Source organism: Physeter macrocephalus, chromosome 1, assembly GCF_002837175.3.
Source record: "Physeter macrocephalus isolate SW-GA chromosome 1, ASM283717v5, whole genome shotgun sequence".
In the NCBI taxonomy this organism is placed as follows: Eukaryota; Metazoa; Chordata; class Mammalia; order Artiodactyla; family Physeteridae; genus Physeter; species Physeter macrocephalus.
In genome coordinates this window covers 17530253-17549908 of record NC_041214.2, presented here as the reverse complement: position 1 = coordinate 17549908, position 19656 = coordinate 17530253, and the positions used below count along the sequence as shown (strand labels likewise).

The 19656-nt window shown below is 43.3% G+C and overlaps 2 protein-coding genes across 8 annotated transcripts in view; one reads left to right on the top strand and one right to left on the bottom strand.

The window, feature by feature from the left end:
• The window catches only part of MED12L (mediator complex subunit 12L), a 316215-nt gene that overhangs the window by 190968 nt on the left and 105591 nt on the right, over positions 1-19656 (top strand). The window lies entirely within an intron of this gene.
• Positions 1-19656, bottom strand: part of GPR87 (G protein-coupled receptor 87) — a 27161-nt gene that overhangs the window by 4226 nt on the left and 3279 nt on the right. The window contains exons 1-3 of one of the 7 annotated variants that reach the window (XM_007119372.4): positions 18906-18961; positions 18718-18788; positions 2520-2651 (exon numbers count right to left, since the gene is read on the bottom strand). In XM_007119372.4, the coding sequence (XP_007119434.1) occupies positions 2520-2553 (34 nt within the window). In that variant the 5' untranslated portion in view covers positions 2554-2651; positions 18718-18788; positions 18906-18961. The other 6 variants (XR_008619082.1, XM_055089211.1, XM_007119373.4 and 3 more) reach the window with 6 other exon arrangements.

Genomic DNA, 19656 nt, shown 5'->3' with positions numbered 1-19656 from the left:
GCGAACCCGGTTCCCCTGCATCGGCAGGCGGACATGCAACCACTGCGCCACCAGGGAAGCCCAAGCCTATTTTTGACATAATGAAGTCTCTCAGTCTTGGCTGCTGCTTTTCCACCAGATCTACATTAGCATCCATGCCCTTAGAAGCTTCTTAAGATGTGCAGCTTTACCTGGGTTAAGATATCTGCTTGACTTAATTTCGCCAGTTAAACTATTAGCAGTTACTTTCGTCTAACCCAGAATAGAACCCTAAGGGAAGTAGAGAGAGGACAAGTAACTTTTAATCAGGATAAGTGGTCTAGCTGAGGGACCCAGCCTGAAAAGGGGCAGCGACGTCATCTCCTGAAACACTGGTTATACCTTGTAACAGTGACTAACGAATGATTTTCAAAACCATTGTAAATGCAAGTAGAATGGTTCACGAACTATAGCATAATAGGCATGGAGTTATTTCCACCCTAAGTGTTGGTCCCCTGGATCTTCTGTGCTTATCCATTGTGGAACGGAAGGACCCATACTTCTCAGGGATGGGTAGGGATTTTGTGTCTGTTTATTATATACTTTAAAGTGTTAATTGTATGAACAAGCACTCTTACTAAATGACGATTTACTGATCACTTATGTTTATTATCAAACACAGTCTTAAATCAGCATGTCAGAAAGAGTCCTTAAAGATACTCTGAGTCATAAATAATATCAAGTACGAGTAACCTTGTTCCACAGTGATTATTGAACCGTTTCGTGGCTTTGAGACAGTCTGCTGATCATGTCACCTCACAGTTTTACTTCTTTAGTTTATGTATGGGATTAACGTTTTAGAATATAGGACCTCTTAATTCAATGGAATAGGCTTGGGCTTGTTTATTACTTCATTTACAAATTCTACATTTATGAGGCAGCTTAAACAAATTAGTGGTTAAAGCCTGTTACGGGTTATCCTATGCAATGATATGGTAGTAGAGAGAAAAATGGTTCCTGAGAAGCAGGAATAGCCATCTGTGGGTTGCTCTGGAAGGTTCAGAACTTAATATAGAGAGTTCTGTGTGACATAGATTTTTTTTTTTTTTTTAGAATTAAGTCTGTGGTATATTCTTTCCTGCCAGCCTTTCTTCTCTTCTGTATCATTGCCCCAGTTTTTCCAAAGCCTGTGGCTATGCCCAGAAGCGTTTCTCTGCAATGTTCCCACTCAGGAACAAAGACCGCTAAAAGTGAGTGGCTTTCTTTCCCCAGGAGGTTTTATCATGTTGTTCTTTGCTGTCAGTAAAGAGCTTGGCCAGCTTAGGAAACATTTTTAATGACAAGTAGTTTGGTGATTCAATTAAGCAAAACTAGAAGCTGTTTTTACAGTGTAAAGGCTGTTTTCTCACAGCTCACACACGCCTCGTCTCCCAGGATGTTATTCCCTGTTTGTTTAGTGCAGAGCTTGATCACAGAGTGATAATTGAGGGTAAAAATCCCTTATTCTCCCCTCTGCTCCCCTTCCTCCAACTCCTTTTAAATTAAATTAGCAGAGGCAATGATATAAGATCACTGGTTCCACAGTAAATCATCATTTTGTGCCAGTGGGTTTGCGAGAGTGGTTTTGTGGTATGTGTGTTGCGGCTGTGGCTGCCTGTGTTTGTGTGTAAGGGGGATTGTGTGTACACCTGTATGTGCTGGAGAAGAGCATGGGCTTTGTAGCCAGACATCGCATTAGCCTCATGTGGCTCCTGTATTGGACACGGCAGATAGAGGGCATTGCAGACAGTCCTCTTTGACAATGCTGGTTCAGTCACTTCACGACTTTGTCTTAAGATGGAATAAATAGCGGCCGCTTTGCTGGATCTTCTGAGAGTTAAATGCTCTGCATACATTTCAAGCACAGTGTCTAGGACGTAGTAGATGTTCACTCTCTGACTTTTGGCTCATTAATAGCAGTCACATTGTGAACGATATGTGTTGAAGAATCTTGGTCCTTTTGCTTTTGGTGAAGCTGCGTTGTCGCTCGTTGGGGCATGTCACGCTTTGGCACAAAGTGTGAAGGTGTCAACGATATATCACTGCTCTACCTGCTAGGTGGGCATGAAATACCAAAGTCACACACAGTGCAGGGTGTCACTCCCCTGGCACAGCTGCCCTTGCATGCTCATTTTCTAGCTACCCAGTAGTGTAGGTAGATGTTGTCGTGACCTCTTGGGGAATCTCAGTGAACCTTGATCTAGACTGTTACATCTGAAAAGTAATATGTCCTTTAGTTTGGGTATGAGAAACTTCCCCAATTATTAGTTTAATCTTTCTTGTTCTTTTAGAGATGGTCTCTAGATGAAACAAAGCTTAAAAACAAAGTGACGGCAAGTTAAATCTCTCTCGGTGTTGCCACCCTGCATGTCTGCTGTTTTACCTTTAATGAAAGGCAAGGATAAACGCTGGTTTATTTTGTTAGTTGGTTGGTGACCGCTAAAACCCCTAAATGGCCACATAGTGTAAATAACAGTTATTGATCAAGTAAGATTTTCTTTGCATTTTCCCCTACAGCTTACCTGGTAATTTTGCAAGTGTCAAGTTGAGCCCCATTCTTTAGTTCTGAGGGACTGTAAGCAAAAATACGTGTCAGGAAACACTCGGGGACGATTGAGGCAGGGGCTCAGCATAGGTTATTCCTGGTTTGATTTCTGGGGGCCGGGGTTGGGGGGAGAGAAACAGTTAGGCAGGAATTTGAACACACAGTATTTCGATCTTTACTTTTTAAAAAAAGGAAGAAAAAAAAAGATATCCCCACGATTCAGAAAAGGCTTATTCTTTGGATAGGAACGACTGTGCCACATAAGAATTGTCTGTTTTTCTGTGCTCTTTCAGTGTGCCCGGAAGCCTGGACCATTTCTGTGTATGCTCTCTCCATCTGAATGCCACCACGTGGCCCTGGGAAAGTTACTTAACATCTCTGTGACTCAGTGTCCTCATCTCTGAAATGAGAATAATAGCAGTCATACAACAGGATTGTGATAAGGGTTATGTGACATAGTCCGTAAGGCGCCTGTCAGAACCTAGGTCCACGAATGTTCTCAGGACATATTAGCCTATACCTTGCCATCTGCTTCTGCCTCATTCTACACGCCCCAGCCCCTAACCTCAGCACATGTACTTACATACATGTCTGATGAGACTTTTTAACAATCTCCAATTGTATATAAATTAAGAGATCTAGCACTGACATATGTAAAGAGTGTTTTATAAGCTCAAATACATTCCGCATCCAATCATTCCTGGAATCTCTAGGGTTCTAGTTTTGGCACCTGACCTTTTTGGAATTTCGGACTGAAGGCCCTAAAAAAATCCCTATCAGGACTCAGATTTAGGCGGGCTTCTACGTTTTCCTCCAACATAGGTTCCCAGGAAGAATCTATTATCATTTGAACGTTTGTCTCGTAAGTCCCTGTATTTCTCTGTGATAACTGTATTCCGTCCAACTTCAAAGTTTGGCTAGGAGTGAATAATTACATTAGCTTTGGGGGACTGGTGTGTGATTTTGGCTAAGTACCCTAACTTTGCTGAGCTTCAGATTCCTCACAACCTTTTTATCAGGATTACCTGAGACCATATGTGCACGTGACGTTGCTTGGAATGCTACAGGACGGTTCCCCCCAGTTCTCCTTGAGCAGCCTTCTCTGTGTCTGGTCCCTGTTTTCTGACTTCCCTCAGGTGTTGATCAAAGAGAGAAGAAATCCTGGGAACTGTTTTCATAAGTGTGCTGCTGAGGTCAGACGTGTTTCGGGAACGGTTCACTGTAGGGAAGTCTCACTGTTTCTCATGAAATGAAACCATGTGAGGCCTTCGTGTCCCCTCACTGATATTGCTTCTGTACCACACAGCTGCAGAGAGCCCCCAAGTAAGCTCGTCCCCTCCAAGTACAAGGCAGTCTTCTGGTTGCATAAGCAGTTGCATCTGCTGAGTCAGCAGGGAGAGAGCACTTTGGAGGCAAAAGTGTATTTAAGAATTGGGCCGCAAGTGGAGAGGCACATGTTTCTTTCTCTGTTACTTTGTCCTTCTCTTCTGCTCTCTAGTAACACGTGAAGTTCAGGTGCTGGATTTGGTAGTAGATGGAAAAAGTGGTGTCCGAATTTTCAGTGATCTCCTCCCCTCCACCAATCATCTCTTTTGAGAGTTTAGAAGCCCTGTCCATGCCTCTCGCCTTGAATCGCTAGGGTAGGTGGTATATAGTGGGTGGTCAAAAGGTATCCATTGGTTAATGGATCACAGACAATGATTAGGGCTCTTAGACTCCCGCCTCTTTGAGTGTCAGTGTTGCAGTGTTTTTAAAGTAAGGCAAGGAGGTAAAACCCTACTTTTTTTTTTTTTTTTTTTTCACTTATTAAAGTTTACTGAGATCGAGGCAGTTTTCTAAACTTCATAATAATGACCCTTGGATTTCAGCAAACCTTATTTTCTTGAATCCAACTTCTCATGGAAACATTTCAAGGAGTTTACATGGAAGACATCTCTAATTTTCTGTTCCTCTGTGGGCAAGTTATGTGGTTTTCCATCTTTTTGGCTTCACTTATACCTTACTTGATAACAGGAAATCCAATATGGCTTATCCACACTGGAGGAAAAGCTTTGTCTAGAAGTGGGTGAGCCACAGCAGCAGTAAGAGATAGCAGACAGCCATTAAGGAGGGCACGGAAGAGAGTCTCTGAGAAAATATTTGCATATCAAGTTTCTGATGAAGGATTAAATTCAGAACATACAGAGAACTTTTACAACTTCCTAATAAGAAGAAAACAGCCCAACCAAAAAGTGGTCTAAAGATTTGTATAGATGTTTTACCAAAAGCACATGAAAAAATGCTCAGTATCATTAGTCATTAGGGGAATTCAAATGAAAAACACAGTGAGATACTATTTCACATCAACCAGAATGACTATAAATAAAAAAGACAATTAGAAATGTCACCGAGGATATGGAGAGATAGGAACCCTTGTACACCGCTGGTGGGAATTTAAAATCATATGGCCACTTTGAAAACAGTTTGGTAGTTTCTTAAAAAGTTTAACCTAAATTTATCTTATGACCCAACGATTCCACTCATAGGTATCTATCTACTCAAGAGAAATGGAAACATAGACCTATGCAAAGACTTATATGCAAGTAGCATATAAGTTTTTAGTAGCATTATTCATAATAGCTAAGAGTTGAATCAACCCAGATGTCAACTGATGAATGGATAAACCAAAGGTAGTAAAGTCACGTAATGGAATACTACTCACCAATAAAAAGGAGTGAAATACACCTATAATATGGATGAATTCAAAAACGTTTTGCTAAGGCAAGAAGCCAGATACAAAATACCATTGAGATGAAATGTCTAGAAGAGGCAAATCTATAGTGGTGGAAAGTAGATTAGGGCTAGGGGTGGAAGTGGAGACTAACTGTAAGGGTATGAGGGGTTTTATTAGGGTGATAAAAACTGGATTATGATGATGGTTGCACAGCTCTATAAATTAATTAAAAATCATTGAATTGTACATTTAAAATGGATGAAAATTATGGTATGTAAAGTATATTTGAATGAAGTTAAAAAGGAACAGATAGTATACAGAAAAGGAAAGGAATAGATACAAGCTGGCAACTCACTGTGCAATAATGGATGAGTTTTCAAGGCCAGGGAAAAGTACCTAATAAGCACATTCCCTATCACCTCTTGAAGAAGATAGTGAAATGCAAAAATATGTGTAGCAAGAGTTTCCACCCCTTGAAGTAGGTGAGGGGCACTGCTTAGCGATCTGGATGATTCATTTATGAGTTTCTTCTTTTAGAATTTGGTTCAAAATCCAGAGACCCTGGCTATGGGTGATTATTTGTACTTTGGAGGCATCCATACTCCCATTTTCTTAATTCCTATTGAAACTGTATGAGAGAGTTGGGTTTTAATTAGTTCAGACATGATATTTGGATTTTTCTGGAGTCAAATTTGTTTTCCAGGTTTGGGAAATGAGACGTTTTATTCTCCTCAACTGGCTTATGAGGGTATCCTCTTGCCTCCTTGCTCTCTTATACTACCTTCTCTAGATGAAATGCTTCCCCTAATTTAGGCCACGGCTCCTCATTTTTGCATTTTCTTTTTCTCACGAGTGTTCCTGTCTCCTTGGATGGTCGGCCATCACCTGTCTTCTACAATCTTCCCTTCCCCAGACTTCAGTCCACTGTGTACATTGGAGTGTGTCGTCTGTCTGTGTTCTTCAAACTCAGCATTCCTAAACTTTAACTGTCTTTCCTTTCTTTGGCACAAATCATTTTCCTTTCATCCCTGTTTATGAATATTTGGTTCATCTCTTAGTCGAGAGAGTTTAAGACCTCAGTACTGGATTGGATCTTTCTCTCTTCCTTGCCCCCATCTAGTCAGTCACTTATCTAGTCTTTCTTCTTCTTCTGTTACAATATCATTCCTTTGTTTCTGTCCTCACCTCGCTGCTCCCAGTCATCTTCCAGATCCAGGCCCTCCTAGTATCATGTGTGGCCCTGTACTGACCTCCTCTCTGGTCTTCCTGCTTCTTGCTTCTCTCTCTCCACTTGAAGCTGTCCCGCTTCTTGTTGCTAGATTCTTCTTTCTAAATTACCCATGTCATCATGTTCTCTAACCCTGAGTATGATAAGGCAGGGAACTTCTTGAATTACAGTTACTAATGAAATATAAGGAGTTTTTTTTGTTTGTTTGTTTGTTTTTTTTTTTTTTTTTTTTTTTTTACTGTTGGAGATCATGGAGTGTGGAAGCCAAAAGATGCTGCGTTCTGATAATTAAAAGTTGGCACTCAACTTTGGGAGAAATCTTCTTGTCCCATAATTCTCTGAATCAGATGACAAGAATACAGTAATACTCTATAGAATCATTATGAGGTTAAATTAGAATATATGCTTATGAATTATGTGCTTTGTGAACGTAGTTTTTTGCTTGTGTTATGTCCACTAATCCTTGCCTACCTGAAATTCAAGATCATTTTCATCTGATCAGGAATTCTCTCCATTAACCTAACTGTTGCCTCTCAGGGGCATGCCTTGCGTTTCGCCCCTGATTCTTCTTCATGCCCATTCCTGCTCCTGAGTGACCTCCTTTCTCCCCCTCTTTCCCTACCTTGGGAATCTCTACCTCCCCTTCAGTGTCGACCAGAATCTGACCTTTGCTCTGAGGTCATTTTCTCAAAGTCTACTCATGCTCCACGCTCTGGGATTATAAAGAGGGTAAAGGGGAGGGTAAGTTGCTGCCCTCAAGGAATTTAGAATCTACTTGAGGATCCAGACGTAAACAGACCACAAAATACAGAGTGAGAGGTTGGGATGCTATAGAAATCCAGAGGTAGAGGTGTCCCCTGATGAGGGGAAGCAGGGATCAGGGAGGTTCCATGGCAGCTCCGATGCCTGGGTTGTGGCAGGTTTGCTGAAGGTCCGATGGGAAAGGAGCACCTGGAAATGCTGAGCATGGCCCAAGGTAACATGCAGTAGTCTGCTGGGGAGATGATGATGGCCTTGAGTGGTGGAGAGATGTGACAGGTTTGAGGCATATTGAGCAGTGAGTGGCTGACTGGTGTTGGTGCAAAGGGAAGAGGAGTGTTGTGTCCTCCCAGTATTGGGCAGTGGGGGTCGGTCTCTTTCACTGATGTTAGGGCCCGTGAGAGGAGGAGCGCATGAAAGAATGGGTGGACTTCAGATTTAGATGTGTTGATTTCAGGATGCCTGTGTAGCATCCAAGTGGAGATGTCTACTAAGGAATTGAAGACCGAGGTCTGGAGCCTGGGGAAGTGCTCCTGGCTGGTGAGGTCCATGTAAGATCCACAGAAGATCTGTGATAGAAGAAGCGATGGGAGTGGCAGAGCTTGCCCGGGATGGACCTGCCCAGTAGAGGGAGAACAGGAGAAGGCTGACTTCGACGTTTTCAAGGAGCAGTTCTCGGGAAAGCGAAGTGCCTGAAGGAGCGCTCAGAGAATCGGAAGGGTTATCGGAAAAGATTAATGTCCTGTGAACCAAGATGGGAGTTTGCGAAATGAGAAGTTGTAACTAGTTTTATCCTGCAGGGAAGTCAAGAGACCTAGGACGGCGGAGCGCCACTGGATGGGATTTGGTAACAGAGAGGTCATTGTTGGTCTTTGCCGGGGCTGCATATGTTGTGCTGCCTGAGTGCAGGGGCTGGGGAGCGGGGGTAAGTAGGGGCGGAGCAGAGCACTGATGACAGAGGGTTGGGTAAGACTCGTGAGGTGAGGAAGTCAGGGAATGATTTCAGACAACTCTTTCAAAAAAAAAAAGAACAAAACACTATGCTTACCATGGGAAAAAGAGAGAGAGGGTGGGGGGTAGAGGTGGATATAGTACTGATGGAAGATTCTGCTAAGCTTCTCATTTCACGTCTTACATTTCAAAATATTTTCCTTAAAATATTGGCTTAAAAAAACAAAACAAAAAAACAAACAAACCAAAAAAGCCTTGCTCCTACCGCTGGCCGATATGGTGGCGGTGTGGTGCCGACCCCAGATCTGTTGCCTTTCAGCTTTCTGCGCCTCCGTCTCCTCGTGTGTACAGTGGGTGTGATGATACATCCATTATGGGGTGAGGCTGACGTGAGAATGTTTATGAAGCATCTGGCACAGCTGTGCAGGGTATGGGCTAAGTCTTACCAGCGCCTGTGGCACGTTGTAGGTACACAGTAGAATGCATTTAGCGATGGATGGGTTGGACACGGGGTGAAACCCATTTCTCACCACCCGAGAACTGTTGCGTGGTTGGTGGTCTCGGCCGCCCCGTGAGGAGTCACTTGATCTTTTTGCTCCAAGGGCTTCGCTCCAGTCTCCTCTGAGCCTCACCCGCCTGCTCCTTCTTCAGCAGCACCGAAGCTCCCGGGCCCCCCGTGCAGTTTACAGCAGAGCCGCCGTGCACACTCTGCGCGTCCCGGCGCCTGCAGGGAGTTGGAATGAGCATTGCTTCAGCTGTAGTCATGGGCTTGGGTCCAGGGCCTCACCGACGGGCAGGAGCCCTACCGTGCCACCTACTGCTCCCCTAGCTGAGAGCTGATGAAACCGCTCAAGAATGTGATGTCTGTGGCAGTCCTGGGTTTCACAGCCATTCCTGAGGTTAGATAGCGTCGATGCTTAAGAGGGGACCTTCTGGGTTTTTCCCAGCCGACCATTGACGTGATCCTTTGACTATTAACCGTGTTGCGATGTTGTTAGTTGTAAGCTGGCTTTTTAAATGAGTGAAATGAAATGGTAGAAAAGGATGAGCATGTCCTCAGTGTCTCCTTTATCTTAGGCCTTGAACTTGGTGCTCGATTTCTCCTGCCACCCTCATAGCAGCCCGTGCCCTAGGTGCGTTTTATTCCCATTTTCTTCCCCAGCTGGGAAGATCTGAGGTTTAGACATGTTGATTAACTTGCCCTGACTCACACAGCCAGTAATGGGTAGGATCAGGGTTCCCATCAGATCTGACCGAAACCGTATCTGCAGTTTTTCCCATTATCCTGCCCTGGAGTCCACATGCAGAGCAATTCCGGGGCCGATATTGGAGGGCCGGAAACGGGAGGGCGAGGATAGGGCAGCGGTGGGATGTTTTCCCTGTCAAGCTCGTGAAGGAACTGCTGATCTTCTAAACTGGAGATGAAGTTTGGCTTGGCCTGAACCATGTGGAAAACAGCGGGAAATTTCACTTAAGAGTGCAGATTTGGATCCTGTCTTGAAAGAGCAGGTCTGCCCACAGTGAGCATGAACAGTCCAGCAGCGTTAGCTGCCTCTTCCCTTTGGAGACCACGCTGTCTGGGTCACCAGCTCACGGCATCCTCTGCTGACGTCCCTGGGCCTCCTCACGCGGGAGCATCGCTCGCCAGGTCCGGTAGACGCTCGATTTTGCAACTCTTGGTGCGTTTATCGTTTAATCTTCTATGACGACATTTGACCTAGGTGGATCATCAAGTGTTCTACGTTGACTATAAACATGCCTTTCTTCCTCCCTCTCTACCAACTCCTGATTTTTCTTGCTTCAGTGACCAACACTTAGCATTCTTAAAAAAGTGACTTTCCTGGGACCTCTTAGCAACCCAGAAAGAATAGTGGCAGGAGATCTTGTTTAGTGCACACCCGAGAATTAATTAATTGTCACAGTTGAACTTTTCTCTGTGCCCAGCCCTCTGCTGAGGCCTTTACGTGAAAACCCTAACGGGTCGTATCGTTAAACTGCTTTTTACGGTTGGAAAAATGGAGATTCTGTGTCTCAAGGAAGGAAAGGTCTGTTAACGGTGGAGCAGAGGCTCGATTGAACCCAGGCGCGCTGGATGCACAAACCTCCGCTGTACCCTGGAAGGGCGGGGGGAAGGCCGGGGGAGCATCCGCACCCGGGGCTCCGGACCCGCTGCGATGGGCACACAGCTTGCTTCTCACCGTTCCCGGGCTAGGTCTCCGCGCGGGCGGGCAGCTGCGGTGCCGGGCTGGGGAACTCCCTCCTCAGCAGGCAGAGCAGGAAGGTGCGTGCAGCAGGCCATGCCATCCTTCGTTCTCCCCGGCTTCCCAGGGCCTCATTATATAGCCTTTCTGGTCAAGATTTGAAAGATAGATGCCAGTTAAATGCTTGCAAGCTCCGTAGAGCTTGCTGCTCATGATTTTTGGGACTGATTATTTGGTGATGGTGGTTCTCAAATGACAGAGTTGTAGTATAATTATCTCTCTTATTTGTCCTCCACTTTTCAACGTGTTCTGAAGAAGCTCACATCTGGAACTGCAAGAATTTCAGATCTGAGGGGTTTTTGTTTTTTTTTTGTTTTGTTTTGTTTGGCGGGAGGGTGGAGAGGGGTCACTTTCTTGTAGAAAAGCTATACTAAGCCAGTAGAGCATATGGGAATACTGCTGTAGGCCCTAAAGTTCAGTGGAGAGATGTCATGTTCACAAGAAGCACCTAATGCAAAGCTTCTGGTGAAAGGTGCAGCCTTTCTTGCACTTTGGAATCACCTGTAACGTAAGAATCTTTCCCAGTTTAAGCCTGAGAGAGATGAAGAGTGTGTGTGTGTGTGTGTGTGTGTGTGTATGTGTGTGTGTGCGCGTGTGTCTTCCAATGCTGCTAAGATATAGCTCTGCCGAAGGCCTTGGGAAAGAAACAAGTTCCCTCACTGGGTATAATTGACTTCTTTCTCTGAGAGAATTAGGTCACCGTATTCGTAAGGCACTTCATTAATGCAGGCTTGGAGTCAGTGACCCAAAGGTGTTGGAATGCCAAGCACACAGCCTTCATTCTGGTTTTTCAGGTACTGCCCTGAAGTTCTCTTTGCGAAGTTATGCTTGACATCTGTAGCTTACAATTAAGCATATTTTGGTTCACATTTAGATTTAACATTTTTTTTTCCCAGGTGACCTCTGATTACTTACTTAGTTACTCACTCACTCACTGATTGATGTGGGAGGGGGGTGGGAGGGTGGGGTGAACTGGGCTGTAAACCCCTTGAAGGCAAGGCTTGTGTCTAATGCTTCCTTATAACCTTACCCCAGGCCTGGTCATCGTGCAGGCGAGGGGCCTCAGCGAGCTTCAACAACTTGCCCAGCGTCACACAGACGGTGAGAAGCAAAGCCAGGAGATGAGCTCCAGTTTTTGTGGCCCCAGAACAGGCTGCCTCTCTGCTGTGCTACTTGGCTTGATCAGTGGCACCTCAGAAGTAGCCTGGATGGTGTCCTGGACCTCAGTGCAATTGGCAGGTGTTACGTTTTTGACTGAGCCTTTGACTCTGACCCTGGGCAAAGCATTTTGGCTCTCGGAGCTTGAGCTTGCCTATCTGTGAAATGAGGAAAATAATAAATACCTGGCCTGGCTCCCAAAGGCGCTGTGAGAATCTGGAGAGATAATATGTGCAAGTCCATTTTATATTGTAAGTGCTACAGCAATATAATTCATGGCAAATATTTTTTCTGCTTAACAATAAAAATCTTATTACTAATATAGTCAAATTTTATCGTTTCCTTAATTGAAATGTATTTTTTTATGTTCTGTTTAGGGAAAGTCTAATGTATGCACAGTGAAATTCTGGACTATTAATACAGAGTTAGCTGGTCAGAGAGGTTACAGGCTACGGTCCCAATAGCCAGAGCAGTGGTTTTGAATGAATATGTTCTAACCCAAAGGAATTTCAAGTGACTTCTGCTCCCTTAAAAAAAATTCTCAGAATCTAAGACCCCAGGTAAAGTCTTTGGTTGGTTGATTACCATTGACCAACCTATTAAGAAAGGAGAGTACTTTTCACAGGCTTATGGAGCTGTTGTTCCCTGTTTTCGAAGGGTCCTTCCATGGCTTAAGCATTATACGTAAGGGTCGTAATTATTCTTCACGGTGATGATGGTGGTTGTCATGGTCACCATTCTGATAAGGTCATCACTGTGGTTATCTGGGCTGTGGATGAGTGGGTAGGTGTCCTCAAGGCCACTCTCAATAGAATTGGGCGTCAAGTCAGCTACCCTAATTTTTCGCATCACAGTTTAACGACACTGCAATGCTTTTTATTTAAATTAATGAATTAAGACAGGTACCTAAGAGACAAGTCTTCCTTCAGTTTCAACCCCTACCATCAATGGTAAAGATTCTTTAGTGAGGTCTTGAATGCTAGTGGATATCGTACAGTTTTTATCGGCATCAAACCCTCCCTGTGTCTCATTTTTTTCCTCTCATAAGAGCAAGAAATAGGAATTTTGGGGATTAACAGATACACACTGCTATATATAAAATAGATAAACAACATGGACCTACTGTGTAGCACAGGGAACTATATTCAGTATCTTCTAATAGCCTGTAACGGAAAAGAATCTGAAAAAAATGTCTGTCTATAACCGAATCGCTTTGCTGTACACCTGAAACATTGTAAATCAGCAGTACTTCAATTTATAAATAAATAAATCCCCCCACCCCACCCCCACCCCAATGTAGTAAAAGGATCTGGCATCACAGATGTCAACTTCACTGGCATTAATTATCTTTTCTTCTTTATGAAGGAAGTGAAACAGTACAACCCAGGAAGGGCAGAGAGAATAGGAATTGGCAGGGGATCTCATGTAAGGCATGGCCAAAGACCAGGGGAAAAGCTGATCAAACGCCGGTCCTCTGATGTTTCTAAACAGCTCACTGTGAAGTGCGGGGACTAAAGCGACGGAGTGCAAGTTCACGTAGAGCCCCAAATCTAACGTCAGTGAGGAAAGTGAACCAGGTATGAGAAGAAATAATCGGCAGCACCATCAGGCCAATACAATACAGCTAACGGCTTCAGTGTTAGGAAAAATGATCAGGAAGGCTGGGGGCTGCGGTGAACTGGGGAGCGTTGCCCCACTCCCAGGCTCTGGGTTGTTGCCATGCAGGTGTGTGGGTCACCTGCCATGAGACTCTAAAAAATGGATTTTTATATAAAATTGCATGAATTTTAAAAATTTAAATTAAAAAGAATGCTGGCTTAATTTTATTAAAACAGACCCAATAAAGCTTGCTTGTGGGTTACAGTTTGTGACATCTAACTTCATGGTGGGGCTGCCCCAGGTCTCTCCATGGGGTTTCTACCAGTACCCCGGGGGACCTAGAGCCTTGTTACCCAGTGCCAGCTCCAAACCTGCCCCTCATTTTTAGTAATTTCCCCCTCGCTTAATATTTTCCTTTTCACCTGAAATTGAGGAGCTTGTAAGACAAGAGAGTTCCTTACAGGAGTTTAGAACTTAATGGCATTGTATTTACTTTGGGATGAATACTTCCTCAAAAGCTCTAAGGTTCCTTCTTCCTTGATGCTGACACATTAGGTTGAACTGAAATGGAAATGTTTTTATAGATGGCATTTTCATATGGTCTAACTTAATACGTCTAGCACTTGGGAAATTTTGGTAATTGGAATCAGGTATACTGGGGAGAAGGAAGGGGCAGAGAGATTCTGCTCGATTAATTATGAAGAAAGAGCAATGTGGTAAAAGTATGTTCTACCGCCTGCCTCCGTAGGATGGCTTCGACTGAACTTTGATCTGCTCTCTCCAAGCGGTTGCCCCTTTTCATTGTCGTACTGGTGGCTGTAGGCAGTGTGTGGTTACTTTTTTTTCAAACCACAAAATATACATAGATATTTCGTTTCGTCTTTGCAACAGGAAATTAGAATGTTTCGGGCTAAAGGGAAAAGAGAATATTGATGATGAAGAGGTGAAACCGTAATATTTGTTGAACAGTGATCATAATTACATTGATCACTGATACATTGTTATAGTAGTTACCTTTTTGACAGCATCCACTGTTCTTTTATTTATTCATATTGCTATGTATCATATGGGTTCTACATAGACAATTTTGACACAGTGCGAGACTTTGTTTAAAGTTTTCATTTTCCAGGACGTTAACATGCTTGGTTGAAACAACCAAAAAAATAACGTAGCTGTTATTATTTGAGGCTTGCATGTTACTGTGCGCCGTGAGTAGCCGCAGGGTACCCAGTCACGATATGAAGGACCGGCCTCTTTATAAATGCAACCAGTAAACAATTAATTTTGCAGCTTTTCCAACTTGTCCTTTAGTCAATTTATCTAATTTGCAATGAGCTTTGAGAAGCTCATTGATGATTTGTTTTCAGTTTCATGTCTAACCTTTGAGTTTGGCAGTTAGGAGGAGGAACAGGTTTGGACAGGCAGGTCTTCCACCCCAAAAGGAGTGTGGCAGGCCCTAAAATGCCTGCAATCTTGAGGCAACTCATGTCCATGAATTATTTTCTTGGGTCTCTTCTGTCAGCTCTCAGCCCGAGAGCCACACAGCTGAGTGCTAACAGCCCAAGTGTTTTTCTGTTATGATTTTTCTTTCTGCAACTAGATCATAAGCTCCTTTAGTGCAGGGGCCTTAGAATATTTTGTTTCTGCAGCCCCCTATTATACTGGCTTCCACTTTGGAAGCAGCCAGAATCTTGATATTTTAAGCAAAGGGTTCTCTTTTGGCTCAGGGACTTGAAAAGTGGAGTTTCAGAAGACAGTTTGAGAGCCAGTAATATCTCTAACCTGAGAGCATGTCCAGACTACAGGCAAACCCTCCTCTGGTAGCTGACAAGTCTGTGTTTCTGTCTTGCTAGTCACAATAACAACAACAAGAGCAAAGTTAATAAGAGTATGGGTTCAGCAAATGCTGACTACTATGATTTTGAGCCTAGGACTGTTCTAAATTATTAAGATAAATTTTAATTGATCAAAAAGACATTGGAACCAAATTGCAGATCTGACGCTTACTTAGGCAGGTCATCTAACCCCACTATGCCTCAGTTTCCTCTTCTGTAAAACACTCATATAGGATTGATTTGAGGATTGAATGAGGTATTACCACAGTATTATGTCATTCAAGCCTAGTAGATCTTTTACTGGAGCTTGGCATCTTGGAAAAACGCACTGTATAGATGCTTCCTGCGTGGTAGTAAGAATAGTACGCCCATTTTTCAAATGGAGAAACTGAGGCTTGCAGAGGCTCCTTCAGCAGACGTGTGCCGCTGGAGCTCACCCAGGCTAGCCCACCTGGTGAGGGCACAGCCTGGATTTGAACACAGGTCGGTCCGAGTGCTGGGCTCTTAACTACTCTTTTGCTCCTACTTCTGGGCAACCTGGGGGGCGGGTACATGTGTTGATTATAATCTGATGTCCGTCCCTCCTTTGGGCAGACTAGGTAATCCAGTAGCTCCAACTTGATTGTAGGGCATGATGTGCCCAAGACAGCCGCTTATCTACTTCAGTCAAGTAGTACAGTAAATAAATCACAAATCGGTACAATTTTACCTGTTAAGTTACCGACCAAAAAAAAAAAAAAAAAAAAAAAAAGAGGTCCCAAATAGCAAATACCGAGTTTGCTTAGAAGAAGGCTAAGAAGTAGCGACTGAGAGCGTGGTTGACTGCAGGCAGACATGGTTCCAGGTCAGAGCTCTGCCGCGTACTTGCACACCACTTAAGCCTCAGTTTGCTCAGCTGTAACACGGAGGTAACAGCAGTGTACGTCTTCAGGTTGGCTGTGTGAGGTTTTCTAAAAAAATAATCTATGTTAAAATGTGAAGTAGTCTTGGACATATATTAAGGTATCAGGGCATGTTAGGGATCGTTGTTTCAATAATAAGGTTTAGAAGGACACGAGTTCTATCTAATACATTAGAAAAAGTCATTTAAGGAGTTACCTTCTTCCAAAATGTTGGGAATTATTATTAGAAATTGCCTTATAAGAGAAATTATGGAATCACTGATACGTATGACTTAATGTGATGGCTTATACCAAGCGAAACTTTTATCAGTGCTCTCCTTCAAATGCATTTTTAGTGTAAGTCTTTTCACATTTGGATAATAAGAATGTCAGTGAAAGTTAAGATGTGCTAATTACGTACAAGATGAAGAATAAATGTTCTGTTCTGCCCACGTATGAGGAGGTTAGAAAGTTTGGAAATTGTTGCCAGGTTGGATAGGGGCTTGGCTTTAATCGGTGGCCTGAAGCAGAAGGTTTGCCTCTCGTTTCTTGTTCACCTTGATGTTTTCCACGTGGTTCAGCTCACCTAGTTTTAAACCACAGGGTCTTTGTTGCCTCTGCTCTCTCCTGTCGACTTCAGATAGTCAACAGCTATAGGAGCTGCAGTTGGCCCTTCCACTTGTACTAATGCAGAACTTCCCACCCGAGGAAGCAGGAGCAGACTGTCTTCATCTCTGTCTTGCAGAGGAAGAATCTGGGGCCTCTGAAGAGGTTGAGATTTGATTAACATCACGTAGCTGGCTGGGACAGAAAAGGGGAGGACCAGTCTTCCTCCTCATCACTGACTCTACAGTGTCCCCTCCAGCATCTGCATTTGGTTCAAGCCTTGGGTTCTAGTTAACCAACCCTAGTGCTTCAGCACATCACCTGGGTCGTGGGAATCTAGCCACACAAGGGGCCTCTAACAACCATCCGATCAAATCCCCTCATTTTACTGTGAGAGGCGTCAGTGAGCTCCTGAGGAAGTAAGAGGCTCAAGTCGCACGTAACTTTTGACACTGTCAACGCCCAAACCCCGGCTGGCCTTTCTGCCCTAAACCAAAGTCCTGTCCTATCCTGTGCACACAGCAGCCCCCTGGAGACTGTGGGATGCTCTCAGGTGATTTCGCCCAAATTTCACCTCCCTTCTATCCTGTCTTCACCACCATTCCTTTTATTGGGCTCTGAGGGCGTTTCATGGGTTTTCCTAGTTTTTCCTCAGCTTTAGGAGTACAGAGAACCAGTGGCCGTTCGTGTCTCTTCTGTCTTAAGTTTCTGTGGCATTTTTTTCAGAGGACAGGGCTGAGGGTGAAAGATTTTTTGTTCTTAAAGGAAGTGAAACCCTGAGATACCAAGGAAGGAAGGAAAGTAGACGGACCCTGAAGGGGGGGCACAGATACCACTAACCTAAATAAAAACATCCATTCTAATTTAGTTTTCCATCTCCCACCCATATCCTGGAGTGTAATAAGCCCTCTCAACATCCTGTCTCTAGCCAGGAAATTTTTGCCTCGGTCTCTTCATGAAATAGTTAGGATTTTCTGACTAATCACTTTTTCTTTTCTAGGCTACTTCCTTAAATATGGTATTCAGCAATCTAACTGCTCCTCCAGCCCCTTCTTCTTAACCCACATATACCTGGAACACTTTTTGAATAGGTGTTGGAAACAGTAGTCTTAGGATAGGATTTTGCTGAAGGACTAAGATAACACGTCCCCTTGATCCCTGGCTTCAAGGAGGAAAAGACTGTCAACCTTGAACTGGCAGAAATAACAATACAGTATAAATAAGATAATAGTATAAAATAAAAAGTGTCTGGCTCTGTTTGGCAATATGGAACCAAAGTTTTTGTTGTTCATTTTGCTAGTAAATCGGAGTCTCTAATCAGAATTATGAAAGAAAGTCCTTGATTAAAAATGGTAATATACCTAACTTGAAAGCAGATTCACTTAGAGAATACGATAGAAGATTCCGTAGCAGCTAAATCTTAACCTAGTAAATCGAAAAGTCACCCTACCTTAGGCTCACCTATCTTTCAGAATCCTTATTGTAACTTAGAAGAGTTCAGATCTCCTTGCTGGCTTCTTGATTCCCTCAGTGAAGTAAAAGCTTCCCCACGACTTTGAATGTGAACCAGACCTAAGCTGTTCCTAAGCCGTTCGTCACTAGTTAGGCAGTTTTGTCAGTGACTTTCCTGACATGTTTTAACATGATCTCTTAAGGAATCAGAAAGAGGATTGCCATGTTCTTTGTGTTACAATGAAACGATTGAGATTCTTTTATCAAAATGAGGCAGTTAGGAGAGAAAATCGTCTTTTTTTCTTTTGATCTCTTTTTAAAAGAAAAGTGAATGAAAGGTTACGAAACAAATTTCAGTTTGGGGTCTTGGGAAACAATTATAAGGGACTTTGGATTTTACTCAACTAATAAAGCAAATGTGATTTAAAAATCCACTTAGTAGAAGTGATTTCCAAAATATCGTTTCCACGTTTGAAGGCACAGTGCACGGTTTGCATTACCTGCCTGCCTGAGCTGGAAACCGTGAAGTTCCATGAAGTACGATGACTCTCGTTTCAGAAAGTGGTTCCTCCCAAAGAGAACTTGTGGATCTCATGCACTTAGCATTCTAACCCCCACTTTTTCTTCAGACCTCAGACTTAAGCAGAGGTATAATTATAGTCTTAATCAGTGCTGCGTCCTACCAACCATGGCTTTTAAGAAAAATTTAAAAAAGAAAACAACTTCATTTACCTTTCATTGCGGTAGCTGGCTCTCCATTCACCTGATACGGGTGTCTTCAAGTCGAAACAGGCTTCTCAACTCTAATTAAGAATAAACCTTGAAACTAAGGTTGTCAGGGAAGTTGCTTTTTTGCTAAAGCGTAAAAAATGAGCATTTTTTTCCCCCCTGCCAGAGAAGGTAGGTGCTCCCCTTCCCACCTTGAGATTGTCCTTTGGGGCACCGTTTCAAACTCTCCTGCTCGGGAACAACTGGAGCAACTTGCTCTCTTGCTAATAGAAATGACTCACACCTGAGAGGAGGTGAGATTTGTGGACTGGGGAAGAACATTTCCTGAACCTGCAGGAATCAGATGGTGATTCACCAGAAGGGAACACAGAGGGCTGGAACCCACAATGCCAGAGGGCTGTTTAAGGAAGAGGAAGGCATCAAGTCTCACGTTGGGCCCTGCTAAATCAGACCCAGTGTTTAGGGTTTTTTGGGGGGGGGGGGGGGGGTGGGAGGGGAACTCCCTATTACTAATTAGAAACTATGCATTTACAAACCTTCCTGCTAATTAAATTTTGGCTTAAAAGGAACCAGAATATCTTTTATAAAAGACAGATCTTTCATGGTATTATTCTATATATTAAAGACTTAATATGTGTTTATACTGCTGATTGACAACTTGGGAAACCTGTTGTCTTATTCAAGAATCTGCTGAATTCCGTACACCTGCTTACACCTCCATACACAAAAATATTTTAAATAAAGTTATTTAGGGGGCGAGTTTACCTAATCTCTTGAATTCCACAAGACAGCTTTTATTCTTTTAAAAAATCTTCCCACAATGATAAATTTATATAACTGAATCACTTTTTCCTATTTGTAATTAATTGTAATTAATTTTAGAACTTCCAAAAAATTTCCCAGAGACTCCAAGATGTTCTCTTTTTTTTTTTTTTTTTTTTT